Genomic DNA, 13,825 nt, shown 5'->3' on the forward strand with positions numbered 1-13,825 from the left:
ATTAAAACAGGACAGTGGGATATGAGCAAACATTTATCAAAAGGTGAAACATACCCCAATAACTTTTCATGGCTTTGGTTCTCTGCATAAGCTGTCTTACTGTTCCCAGGTCTCCTACCCAACCACATGAGAGATCTTCTCTTTCATTTGTGCTTACTTTAATGATCGGATATTTTGCTTGCCCTCTTTCCTATTTTTTTATCCTTTACTTTTCTAATGCATGTATTCTGTTTTACTGTTTGATTATTACATTATTTCATCAATGTACTGATTCTCTTCCTCTGTGTGGGTCAGAACCTCCATCCCATAAAATTAAAATTAAAGCCCACTCAAAGTACAAACTACTAAAAATATTTTAGTGTAGATTAACAGACTACAGTTTTAAATATAGGTTACCTCCCTCCACCTGCCCACTTGACCCCATCCCCTCCCACCTTCTCCACTACCTCTCTCGAGGCCTGCTCCCACTTTGACCACCTCTTCAATGTATCCCTCTCCTCTGGAACCTTCCCCTCCTCCTTTAAGTATGCTCTCGTCTCCCCCATACTCAAAAAAAATGCCCCTTGACGGTGCCTCTCTCTAATTTACACCCTAATTCCTTTTTCCTCCAAACTTCTCAAATAGGTTGACTATAAATGCCTCAACTCCTTTCTCTCTTCTCACTCACTCACTGCCCCGCTCCAACTCAATTTTCGCTCCCTCCACTCCACCGAAACTACCCTCTCAAATGTCACTAATGACTTTCTCTTCGCTAAATCTACAGGACACTTCTGCCTTCTTATCCTTTTCAATCTCTCCTGCCTTCTATACCATTGACCACTCCCTCCTTTTGCAAATTCTCCAATCTATAGGCCTCTGTTACACTGTCCTCTACTGGTTTTCCTCTTACCACACCAATCGCTCTTTTTCAGTCTCTACACATGACTCCACATCTCCCCCTCTTCCCTTACTTGTTAGACTGCCCCAAGGATCTCTTCTTGGTCCCTGCTCTTCTCCCTTTAGACACCTTCTCTTGGTGACCTCATCTGCTCCTTTGTCCTCCAGTACCACCTATATACTTAAGACACCCAAATATACCTTATATCCACTGACCTCTCCCCTTCCATTATATCCAGTTGTCCCTTGACCATCTCATCTTGGATGTCCCAGTGCTTTCTTAAACTCAATATCTCCAAGACTGAACTAATCATCTTCCCCCCTTCCAGGGCTTTCTCACCTACCCCTCTCTCACTTTCTGTTAATAACATTCCCCTCCTTTCTGTCCCTCAAATCTGCTGCCCAGGGGTCATGCTCGACTTCTCCCTCTCCTTTAAACCTCACATTCTCAACCTCTCAAAATCCTGTTACTTCCACCTCCGGAATATTTGCAAGATCTGGCCTTTTCTCACCATGGAAGCGACTTGTAATCTCTCACCTTGATTACTGTAACTTACTTCTGTCGCCCATCCAGACTCCCACATTGCCCCTCTTAAGCCCCTCTGCAAGTCACTACATTATCTGTGGTCTACAGAACTGAATTTAAACTCCTCACCTACAAAGCGCTCAACCAACCCTCCCCCACCTACATCTCCAACCTTATCTCTACCCACACTCTTTGCCGCTCCCACCGCTCTGCCAATGACCGCCGCCTCACTACTTCACTCATCTCTTCTTCCCACTCCCGCCTTCTGGACTTTGCCCGTGTTGCTCTCCGTCTGGGGAATGATCTCCAAAGCTTTATTACTTTAGCCTCTACTCTCCAAGGCTTCAAGCGTGCCCTTAAGACTTATCTCTTTTTTTCAAGCCTATTAACATTCCTCCTAACACCTTTGTCTCGGCTTTCATCCCAACTACCCTAGCCGATTCCACCCTATTTGTGTCTTTCCCTTACCTTTAGTTTGCAAGCTCTCATGAGCAAGGCCCTCTTTCTGCTCTTCTTCTACTATTCCATCACCCTCTGTACCTTTTGGTCCTGCTTCTCTAGCTCTGTTTTCTACTTCACATCATTACCATCACTCTCACTCACTGCCCCGTAAATAATTTGATCTGCATTACCATGTTATCTGTATATTATTTTTTTTATTCAGTATGTCTTCTCTTTGTATTTTGTTTTTCATGTATCATGTAATGTGCTATGGATCATTGTATCCTGTATATGTCATGCACGGCGCTGCAGACCTTTTAAATACAAGATAATAATAAGAAAAATAATAATAATACCATATAAGGAGATCATATAGCTAATATGTGTAGGAAACGTGATCCAAAGACATGCATAACAACACGCATATGACCATGGATGTCAAGTATGTACATTACAACATGACAGGTAGATATGGTGAATGAACGAATAGATACCTATAGAGGGAAAGATGGACGCACATTTGAAATATTCACAACGTTTATAAATCAATTAACAGGTTAGTGTATCCTTGATTCTATATATAAATAAAAAATAAATAAACCTAATACTGAATAATTACATCTAATATGTCATTTAATAAAGGAAACGTTTGCAAAAGTTAAATGACTTGAGCTTTTTTACAATAAAAATCTCTGTATAAAAAAGTCACAGAGCTCAGAAAGGAATTTGCGCATACTTAGGGTAGCTAGATATATAAACACAGGCCTATACTGCCAAGAGGGGTAGAGATATATCCTCCGTCCTAAAACTGTTCTAAACTATATGTTCCCTAAAACAAGAAAATATGCTTGTTAGATGCATTCAGACCACCTAGCATTTTGTGTACAAATCTAAATTATAGGGCATTGTGTTTATTTACTAATAATATGCAAAAATAGAGACATGCATTAACCCATACCAATCAGATGTTTATTTTCATTGTCTTACTTGTATCGGACTGATTAATGTCTATTCCTGATTGGTGGCTATAGTCTACTGCCTATTTGCTAGTCAATAACCCCAACTGTCAGTTAACACACTCTGGTAGCACAGCAGCACTCAAAGTGCTACAGCAAATGCTGGAACCTTACGCTCTATCTCAGTCAGACTCTTCTGTGCTTTCTCAGTATCTTGTCTCCTCCTCTTCAACTCTTCCAACTCTGTGCGCAGAAACTCATTTTCATCCACTGCCTGCTCCCTCAGGTGCTTCTGTTCTGCTAACTCCGCCTCTAGCTCTTGGATCCGCCCTTTCAGATTAATAACCAACCGGTGACTCTGAAATATATGAATCTTATCAAATATGCCCTTCATCTCCTCTATGGACCTTTTACCAACATTAATCATTTCTAACACGAAAAGGAGTTATTTGATACAGGTAAATCAAATATTATAATTGATGTAATTTAGCTGGTTTTTACACGTCTACAGCCCTGTATGCGTATATAGTGGGATCTGCTGAAAAACTGTAATCACTTGCTGAACTGGCTGTAGATTGAATCAATGGGGTGATTGCTCCCCTGATTACCTCCATACAAGAATACAATAAAATAAAGATGGATGGGTCTGTGGAATATTTAAATAAAAGGAGAGTGACAAACTTTAAGGTGTTTAGGTCATAGAGATTGCACATCAGCAAATCGGGATCATTTTCTGACTTGTTTGGAGTTCATGGAATGCCTGGGTTCCCTGTAGGTAAGTTACTGTGCCAAATGTGATCAGAGAGGGCATTATGCCCAGATATGCACAACAGGAATGCATTTAAATAAGGTTTACAATGTAAAATGATGATCAGCTACTGGGCCAAATAGTTGTCTTTCGAAGGATATATCATTTTCAGTTTTAGGAGGAATATCACAAGTTAACCCAACCCCAAAATATTATTTACCTGGAGTCAGAGGTGCCAAGTGATCCAGCAGGTCCTCTGATGACTGGCGCTGCCCAAGGTGTTGTTGGCAGACAGCATGTAAGTGTACTCTGGGATCAGGACTAACGTGTGATATTCAACTCAAAAGTGAATTATCTGTTTTGAGTGGAATTAGCCTTTAACGTGTCCTTCTGACCCCATGGAGCTGTGTAGGTATATAATGTCTATAACTATGTTTCTCCTCTGATTTTCAGGAATATGTACTTACTTTCTTTTACATCTGCCGTCAGCAACCTCATTAGCAAAATGATGCTTCATAAAAGCGCTTGTTGGGGCAGATTCATCTGACAGTCAGTCATACTCTAATCACGTAGTAACTCCCTCTCTCCTGCATCAAATGGAATCTCTCCACCAATCACAAACCTGCTCTTTCCTCCCTAAGCCTGATACTCATGGGCAATAAGCTTAGGAAGGAAAGAGCTTTCTGGTGATTGGTTAAGTGACTTCCTTCAATGTAGAGGAGGGTTAGGTGGGAAAGTCCTGATGTGAGAGGACTGTCCCCTAGCCAAAACATTTGTCCCAACTCAAGGTAGGGTGGGGGGTACTATATCACTGCACACCAGCGGGTCCACGCATGCCAACAAGTGCCTCTGCTCTCTGCGGCAAATGAAGGGTGTTTTTATGGAAGATAAAGGTGTTGAGAGGGTCTAACACGTCAGAAGTGCTGGGCATGTCCACAACTCCTTTTTGCATGTGCTCCGCCGCTTAGTTCTACATTTGTTCCGATTACCTCAGAAAGACTGATGGAAAATGTTATATTGTGTATGCAGTGCATGTTGTCTGTCCTGAACAAACAGCGCTGAATGACAGCTCTGACACAGACCCACCTCAACAGGTAGTTGTATGGAGGTGCAGCATACTAATGAGGTCACTGGCAGTCAGAGTGTGAAAGAGTAAATGAACAGGAATTGCTGAAAGGGGGATGCGAATCACAGTAAAGTATAGAGATAATATACACACAATGTTCTCTGGTGATGAAAAGCTGCATCAAAATGTTATCATTTGGCCAATAAATTAACTAACTGATTTTAGTTTATTCATGATACATTCCCTTTACGTTATAACTTTGGAACACACATGTAACACTTGAATGAAGGACAACTGTATTCCCTCTCTTACATGAGTTGTGTAATACTGAAATGAGGGATTATGACTGAAGTGAACTCATGCAAAGCACAGACGGTAGTAGCTCTATAGTTTTTCTTATTGGCTGTTTCACTCAGGCAGAAGATACCTTGAGGCTGGCCTAGCATTCTGTAACTGGCATAAGAAATGTGACTGCAAAGTATTTTCTGTTAAGTATAGGTACACTGTGATCATAAAATCTAATAACTTACAGTTTCATTAGCATTTAATTTGGACAAAAGTTTTACCTCTGCCTTGAAGTTCCCCAGTTCATCTCTCAGAATGGCAATTTCTTTGTACAACTGCTCTATGACTCTATCTCTGAGAGAGAGATGTAAGCATAAGAAAAGGTGGAAGATATAGGACAAAGGTCTTAACATCAACCCAATTATAATACGCACTGACAAAAAACTAATCATGAATAAAAATATAAATACAAATCCACAAATGCTGACTACTTCATAACTCCTTCCTTCTGACAGTATGTTTATAAACATTCTATAAGTTGATACTACTGCTCCAGGCAGACATAGGTAAATCTCCTTTAAGGATGACAACATCATAGTGAGTGAGCCTATGGGTCCAGTAAGGAGCCAGGAACTGTTCCATATGATTCTTGTCCAAGTGAATAATAAAATGTGGAATTATATATTTCACAAGTATAAAATTGGGGCTGTGGTGTTGTTACAAGTAAAACCACTGTAATATCACCAACATTAGCCTTAGGTTAAAGAAAAGTGTTCAGCAATGTGCTAGTAAGACCTGGAGTAGTTCTTATCTACAAATCAACACAAATGTATCCAGTGTAACCTGGAGCAAGAAGTACTTGGCATGTTTTTTACATACACTTTTCACTGATTGCCAAAGAAGTCTCATCAGGGACTCCTCTGACTAATCAGCATCTCCACTAACAGAGTGATTACTATGTTCTCAAAAGATCCTGAGACCAACACTACAACCAAGCTCCCCATATTCATAAGCCATGCCTGCCATACACAGGCAGACAGTAGAACATTTCAAGTGACATATGTAAAATAGCCAATTATATATAATAATAAATCTATATAAATCAATTTTTAAAAAATAACTAATTGTTATGTACTTGAAATTCATTCAATGCTTCTCCCTGATGGTGGCACTGTTTTGCTGTTTCATATATTCGGAACTTCCAGATGTCACCAGCAGGTGACAAATTAGCTTTGCGTGGCATTCCCAGGTTCTGTCTCATTATCATCTGCACCAACGTAATCCTTATGGGCTGGTACTCTTGTCCAGGCTTGCTGGAGGGCCTGCAATGGATCTAACCATTCTGAGCCTTGGACTTGTGCCTGGCATTGTACTGTGGATCATGTCCCACTGCCCTGGCCCTGTTTGCTACCTTGGCTAATTTGCTTTAGCTTATTTATCTTCAGTTACCTGTATTTCTGTTACTGCATTATTCTGTTTCAGTTGTTATTCCTTGTTCCTCCTGTACTATCTCCTTTTGTTATTACAATATTATATTGTTATTATTACTTTGTGTTTGTTTTCAGTAAAACATTTGCATTACCTTTCTGTTATTCACAAGCTTTTTCAAAGTCTTTCAACCTTGTGTTGTCACTGAGCGCACAGAATCCACGCAAAGGATAAATACATAATTTGGTTTTACAAAGCAATTTAATATTGCTTCACTTACTAGTATAAACCAAACTAGATAGAGCTCAAAATAATGTTTTTATGGTTTCTACATTGTCTGCAGTGGTAATATACATTTGTTTTAGCCAATCCACTCACCAATATCTGTCACTCATATTCATCAATCTAGTCTTCCAACACCATCACTTACTTTTCATCCCTGCTCATGCCATTCTGATTGCTGAAATTGAAAGGGTCATTGCTGAAGGAGCTGCCAAATATATCATCAAACTTATTTTCAGGTAGACTCTGAAAGAAAAGAAAGAATACTATAATAGGTTATATGCATGACAGACAAACACTGAGTTTTGATCCAATTCAGTCCAGAAATGACATATGATTCTTTCAATTGTTTTTTATTTATTTTTAAAGCGTTTACCAAGAAGATACACAGCAAACACAATGTACTACGCTGTGCAGCTGGATACCCTGCTCCTTCTATTATCTAAATCTCAGTCTCTGGCATCTCACTTGCCTCCTCACATCATGACACTGCCTCTGTCACATCTGCCCTGTCCTCACTAACATAATCACACAAGTATACAGGCCACTGCCTCTCACAAGCTCAGCAAATTCATCTCCTGTTGCTGTGAGCGTTCAAATGATCTGATTGGCTACAGGTTGTTCTATCCCCTCCTGTGAGCAGGAATTGAATATTGAATATAACAGGGTTCTCAGACCTTAGTCAAACACACCTTAAATATTCAACATTGTTGTGAAGTTTTCTATTGGTGATTTCTGAGCACTTATGACTTGGAAATGCGTCTTTATGCAAAGTCCTAAGCTTTAATCAAATTAATCCTAATCATTTCTGATCTTTACCTCTATTTCTCTCAATTCGATGTCATCACCTCTATCAATATCCTTACTGTTATTATTTTTCACCAGGGTCCGTGATGTAAAGTACTAGGCTGCCAATTAGGAACCTCACTTCCCCTCCAAACACTGCAGCACCTGGTGCTTTGCCTCTCTGCAGCTATTATAAAATATCATATACAACAATGATAGTTCTCAGCTGCACCCTCCGATAGTCACATTCATAACTATTTCCTCTTCTGAATACTTTTATTGAGATCTGCTAAACAACAGTTAGTATAGGCCAATGACACTGTGTAAACAGCCACAGAGATGGCAGCACAGTGGCTTAGTGGTTAGCACTTCTGCCTCACAGCACTGGGGTCATGAGTTTGATTCCCGACCATGGCCTTATCCTTGTGGAGTTTGTATGTTCTTCCCGTGTTTACATGGGTTTCCTCCTGGTGCTCCGGTTTCCTCCCACAATCCAAAGACATGCTAGTAGGTTAATTGGCTGCTATCAAATTGCTCTCTCTCTCTCTGTTGTGTGTGTGTATGTTAGGGAATTTAGACTGTAAGCTGCAATGGGGCAGGGACTGATGTGAGTGAGTTATCTGTACAGCTCTGCGGAATTAGTGGCGCTATATAAATAGATGATGATGATGAGATGCAATTTAGAGTGACTGACCCCATCAGCCTCAGTGTCTGTCCTCCTGACCATCCTGCCACCCCTACCCTGTTCCCCTTATTCTCTGTAGTAGATACGATAACACCAGCATAATTATCTCTCATTACTTACCTGGTGAGACGAGTCCATCCCAACTAGATCATCAGTCTCCACTAAAGTTTCGCTGTCAGGAGGAGAATTTTCTGTAGGTATAAGAACCACAGGGCTTATGTGCTCAGACAAAGCCGAAGCCCGTAGGAAGTTTGGGGGGTTCTAAAATGAAAACAAAAAAAAGCTGTCATATAATGTACTAGTACAGTAATTATAACACATTGACAGATCCAATAAAACAACTAACGATTACTTAGCTAAAATAAAAGCACTTGCTAGAATAACACAAGCAGATGAACTCTCTGTAACACTCCTGTACATTGCTACACAAACTGTTTGTAGACTGTTATAGGCAGCCAAAACGCCCTGATAAAAGAGGTCAACAGAACTCTGTTCTGATGTAATAAAGTAGATTTATTGTATAAAAACACAGAATGGGAACATGGAGGAGGAATGGTCATGTTTCCATTTCATTCTTTAAGAAAAGCTGCACCTAGTGCACTACTAATGCTGTATAAGGATTTCATAATATATTGACAACTAACTCATTATTCAACCATTATACTATCATATAAATTATAAATATAGCTTGTAGTCAGCAGTAAAATAAAGAAAAAAAAAAATATGCACGTATGCAAAACATACGGGTATCAAAGACTAAAAAAGGTAAAATGACTGCAGCCTTTGCTAACTGTGTCTAACCCATGAGTATGTACATACTAGGCATAGATTTATGTCATCTCTCTGTGCAGGTTCTAAAAGAAATCAGAGTACTGTGTCTGCTACATCTCTGCCTGCTCTCTGTCATATTTCCAGCCCTTTCCAGACATGGCCACATATAACTTGAAACTGGGCCACATCCACTAAGCTGTTGTGTTCTCAGAAGCTCAAAATGATTGACAATAGAGCTCTGTTAAGGGATACAGGGAAGAGAAGACAAGCAATGGAAACTGTGGGGAATAGTGAGCTATGTAACATGTAAAAACTGAGTAAAGTCCTATAAAAAAATTTGTTTTAGAAATTCAACCCTAATTTTTACATTAAATAAAAGACAGAAAAAAGGTCAGTTCAAGCATCCCTTTTATTGTTGCACACTGGGTTGGCAGCACAGTGGCTAAGTGGTTAGTCTTCTGTATCACAGCGCTGGGGTCATGAGTTCAATTCCAGACCATGGCCTTATCTGTGAGGAGTTTGTATGTTCTCCCTGTGTTTCTGTGGGTTTCCTCTGGGTGCTTCGGTTGCCTCCCACACTCCAAAAACATACTAGTAGGTTAATTGGCTGCTATCAAATTGACCCTAGTATGTCTTTGTGTATCTTAGGGAATTTAGACTGTAAGCTCCAATGGGGCAGGGACTGATGTGAGTGAGTTCTCTGTACAGCGCTGGGGAATTACTGGCAATAAATGATGATGATGATCTCACCACCATACATAACTGATAGACCGAGACATTAGCTTCCACGTAGTTGCAGAGTAAAGGAACTTTTGCAAATATACTGGTGTTTTTTCCAAGTGGATTTCTCTTGTATATTTAGTGCAACATTAAAGCCTAGATCATGAGGCATACAATATCATATAGACGTCTCAGCACTCTGCAGCCTGAAGCAATCTGCCTTACCTCTGGAAGCTGAGGAATCTGCAGCAGGCGTTTGAAGTATTGCAGGTTACTGGAGCGGTAAAACAATTCCTTCAGCCTGGGTAAAAAAAAAATTCCCTGTATTAAACTTGTATCACTTAAATAATAAAATTACCTCCATCCTCGGAAACTAATCCTTACCAGCACTGGCGCAGGTTATTTCCATCTTAAATATAGTCCTACATATTTACCATCATTCATGAATGTCAGTGAATTACTGAGAGTGAATATACTTACTTCTGAAACTGTTCCATAAAGCGATCCCGGTGACCCTGTAATGTATCTGTAGGGAGGCCTGAAAGCAGAAAAGACAGTCTCTCTGGGACTAACATCTACTATGACAACATCCTCAGTACTTAATGTTGATAAAGTCTCATGGACAATTTCTGGTGGCCTTGCTGTTAGCGAACTACAATAACCAGCCTGCTCTGCCAATCAGCGAGTGCTGCAGCTCATGTCAGCTACAAACCTACTAGTTTCCTGCCCGAAATATTGTATGGTCTTTCTGCAGGGTTTCACCTCCTACTGTGTCGGTGTTTTATATTAATTCAAAATAGAGGTAGGGAGAGTTGCAGCCACTCGATTCCCTGCTATTTGTAAGATGCCCCTTGGATTTTTACTGAACAATAAAGTATAGAAAATAATCTTCAAATAAGCATACACGATAAATCCTTCTATGTGCACTATTCTAGAACACTTACATTATATCATTTCAACTACTAGCTACTCATTTCCTGTTACACTTCTAAATAGGAAACAGGAAAACTCTTAACAAACCGTATCCCACTATGTGAAATTAACTATGAGCCAGCAGCATTCAAGAGAACTATATAAAATTATCAGGGTTGTATAGCACAGTATGTGTCACCTCCAAATTCCGATACATTACTATCCGACACCCCTCAGAACGTATCCTTTGTAACAGCAACTTACAGCACAAGACTGTTGTGCTAGACAGACGTGTTGGGAACATCGGGCCTGATTCATTAAGGATCTTAACTTCAGAAACTTCTTATTTCAGTCTCCAGGACAAAACCATGTTACAATTCAAGGGGTGCAAATTAGTATTCTGTTTTGCACATAAGTTAAATACTGCCTGTTTTTTCATGTAGCTCACAAATATCAACGTTAAATTTCAGTGTACAAATAAGCTATCAAGTATTTGTGTGCTACATGAAAAAACAGTCAGTATTTAACTTATGTGCAAAACAGAATACTAATTTGCACCCCTTGCATTGTAACATGGTTTTGTCCAGGAGACTGAAATAAGAAGTTTCTTAAGTTAAGATCCTTTATGAATCAGGCCCATATAGTTTTTGCACAGCAGAACCAGACTGCAGGGTGTGAAAAACAAAACAGGCAGAACAGTTTAACCCCTGCACTGCCTAAGGTTGCATCGCACAGAAATCTTCTATCAGACAATGGGTTACTCATAAAACAGGCTATTGATCACAGATAGCTATGGCTGACATTTACCGGAAGAAACTTGCCAAGCACTGAAACTAAATTGATGTATTTTTGCATTGAGGTTTTCCTGTTAGCCGTCCTCAGGATCGATACAACTGTACAGATCGCATAGACTTGCTGAGCTACACATTGACAAGGAGGTTGATAGTCTCCATATCCCCTTCCCAGAGGTGCAACGTTCTCCAGAGTAGCATTATAGGACCATTTTTATTACCGAATCTCTGACTGTAAGATATTGTTCACTCGCACATGTTAAAGGAGGACTACGGCAGTTTTTCTTAAACTAATGAACCCCCATCTGCCTCCCCAATTAAAGCATATGCTCAATCACATGGGTGTCTATAACCAATGCTTCTACAGCTATAACAACCTGCAGGAGTGTAACATGCAGCTCAGTAGAAGGTTGGTAATTCAGCTGATTGTACAACTGTCGCAGCCTGTCCATCGCACCCCAACAAAACTGATTGTACAACTGTCGCAGCCTGTCCATCGCACCCCAACAAATCTGCCGGGAGGGAGAGGGGCACTTACTTACTAGCAACAACAAAAAATTCCCGTAGTTATCCTATATGGGGAAGACAGACATTTGCTCACAAGTAACATGTAGTTTTCCTTAGATCGACTGCATATTGTTAAAAAACACTTTCTCTGAATATATTCTATATAGTTTCATATGAGATGCAAAACCAGATCTCCCAATGCTAAAAGATGACTCATTCAGATATTATTTTGCAGGCAAACTTTCTTTGGTAAAAAAAAAAAATCATCACGGGACACTTATGAGAATTATCGCATATAACTGTGCAAAAGAGGATGTAAGTTTGATGCAACATCCTGGCGTAAAGCTCTGTGTGTTCTAGTGGTCCGTGAAGCTGTGTGGCTACTGTACATTAGATTTTTGGTGATCCATCACATCTGCAAACATATACTGGAAGTGTACATCATGCGTATATTGCTTATAGCACTTGTCTGAAATGCTTTCTGTTATATCTGTCAATGTTTATGGTGTATTTCCAACAGACAAACCATGCATGTTATTTCCTTGTGTTCAGAATACTTACAAGAGTGCAGTTTGAAGAGTAGTTTCACAGTGTAGTCGTACAAATGGCTGCAGTCTAGTATGACTTGTATGAGAGGCGACAGACGGCACTGGCCAGCAGCGGTGACAGACACGGAACGGGACATGTCCAGAGATTTAAAAACTGTACAAGAACAAATGAAAAATCAACTAACTCAACATTATAGGAAACATGGCTGAGACGTGTTGTCTTCCTGTTATTTCCATACAACAAGTCCTCTGTCAACACACTGAGAAACATGGGACACAGTTATAGTAATAGTCACTTAAATAAACATACACATTGGTTCAATGAGGCTCATTTACACCAGTGTTCACTTTCCAGAAAGAATACGTAATGTGTTTGCTATTGCCGCCCATGTAAAAAGGTCATGTATGTAGCTAAAGGATTCTGAACCTTGCGTCTTTCATTCTGCAGTATTTTCCATTCGGAACATAGAGGAAAGGTAAACAAAATATTTTGGCAATTTGATTAGGAAATCCTTAAACTATGACCTGTTGGGGGCACTTGAGGATCGAAGTGTGGGAGGAAACTGGAGCACCCGGAGGAAACCCACGCAAACACAGGAAGAACATACAAACTCCTCACAGATAAGGCCATGGTCGGGAATTGAACTCATGATCCCAGTGCTGTAAGGCAGAAGTGCTAACCACTAAGCCACCATGTTGCCGTAACTAACTTGCATTCCTAGAGTCCTCTTTTAAGCTGGATCCATAATCAAGGACCACTAAATTGTTTTTAAATTAATGCTCCCATGTTCCAAAACACTTCCCCCTCCATACCCTGCCTCAGGCATTCATGTTCTCCTTATTATCAGAGACAATCTCAAGCTGGTGTTTGGTTGCTATAATAACAGCCTGATGCTTTCAATAACGTAATAACAAAGTGGAGTCACTCCAGAAGACTCCTGCTGCATCGCTGATCCGCTCTCCACCGCACCCCTCTACAGAAACTAACCAAACAAATCACATGGCTGCAAGAGCATGCAGTATTTATCCTCCATTTACAGTCCTTACAGTGCAACATAGTTTGCTCAGCTGCAGATTCTGCACCTGGGCAAAATTTGTATCTAACTCTATATTAGTCCCAATGTCTTTAGTATCTACTGAAATGTACTGAGCCTCATTTAGAGATAGGGGTAAATACAACTAGAAAATAAATCTGTCCCTTCTGTACCCTACTCCCCTGGCTTCAGTCTGAAAATCTGTCGGAGAAACAGTTTTCCAATTTTAGCCATTCCCACACTCAGCTGATTTCAGTTAAGAAACCCCACGCGTTCCACAAATAGTGTTATGTCAGATAAGAGTTTCAGAATGCTGCTTTATTCCACTTAGAAAACATTGAATTCTTCTGCCTGAGTACTGACACACTGTAGTTAATAGGACCTGTGGTTCAGAGGGAGCTTAATCTCTCACAAACCTGTAAGTGGAAAAAGACTGATACAGTTGTCTGACTTCACCCTTAAA

The 13,825-nt window shown here is 40.1% G+C and overlaps 1 protein-coding gene across 2 annotated transcripts in view; it reads right to left on the reverse strand.

The window, feature by feature from the left end:
- HIP1 (huntingtin interacting protein 1) overlaps positions 1 to 13,825 on the reverse strand; it is a 79,691-nt gene that overhangs the window by 23,871 nt on the left and 41,995 nt on the right. For both annotated transcript variants that reach the window (XR_012688186.1, XM_075196793.1), the window contains exons 8-14: positions 12,342 to 12,482; positions 10,051 to 10,108; positions 9,796 to 9,871; positions 8,200 to 8,340; positions 6,757 to 6,854; positions 5,180 to 5,252; positions 2,974 to 3,157 (exon numbers count right to left, since the gene is read on the reverse strand). Coding sequence is in view for 1 of the 2 variants with exons in the window: in XM_075196793.1 (XP_075052894.1) it covers positions 2,974 to 3,157; positions 5,180 to 5,252; positions 6,757 to 6,854; positions 8,200 to 8,340; positions 9,796 to 9,871; positions 10,051 to 10,108; positions 12,342 to 12,482 (771 nt within the window). In the remaining variant the exon portion in view is untranslated. The remainder of the gene's footprint in view (positions 1 to 2,973; positions 3,158 to 5,179; positions 5,253 to 6,756; positions 6,855 to 8,199; positions 8,341 to 9,795; positions 9,872 to 10,050; positions 10,109 to 12,341; positions 12,483 to 13,825) is intronic.

This window comes from Mixophyes fleayi, chromosome 2 (genome assembly GCF_038048845.1).
Source record: "Mixophyes fleayi isolate aMixFle1 chromosome 2, aMixFle1.hap1, whole genome shotgun sequence".
Classification (NCBI taxonomy): Eukaryota; Metazoa; Chordata; class Amphibia; order Anura; family Limnodynastidae; genus Mixophyes; species Mixophyes fleayi.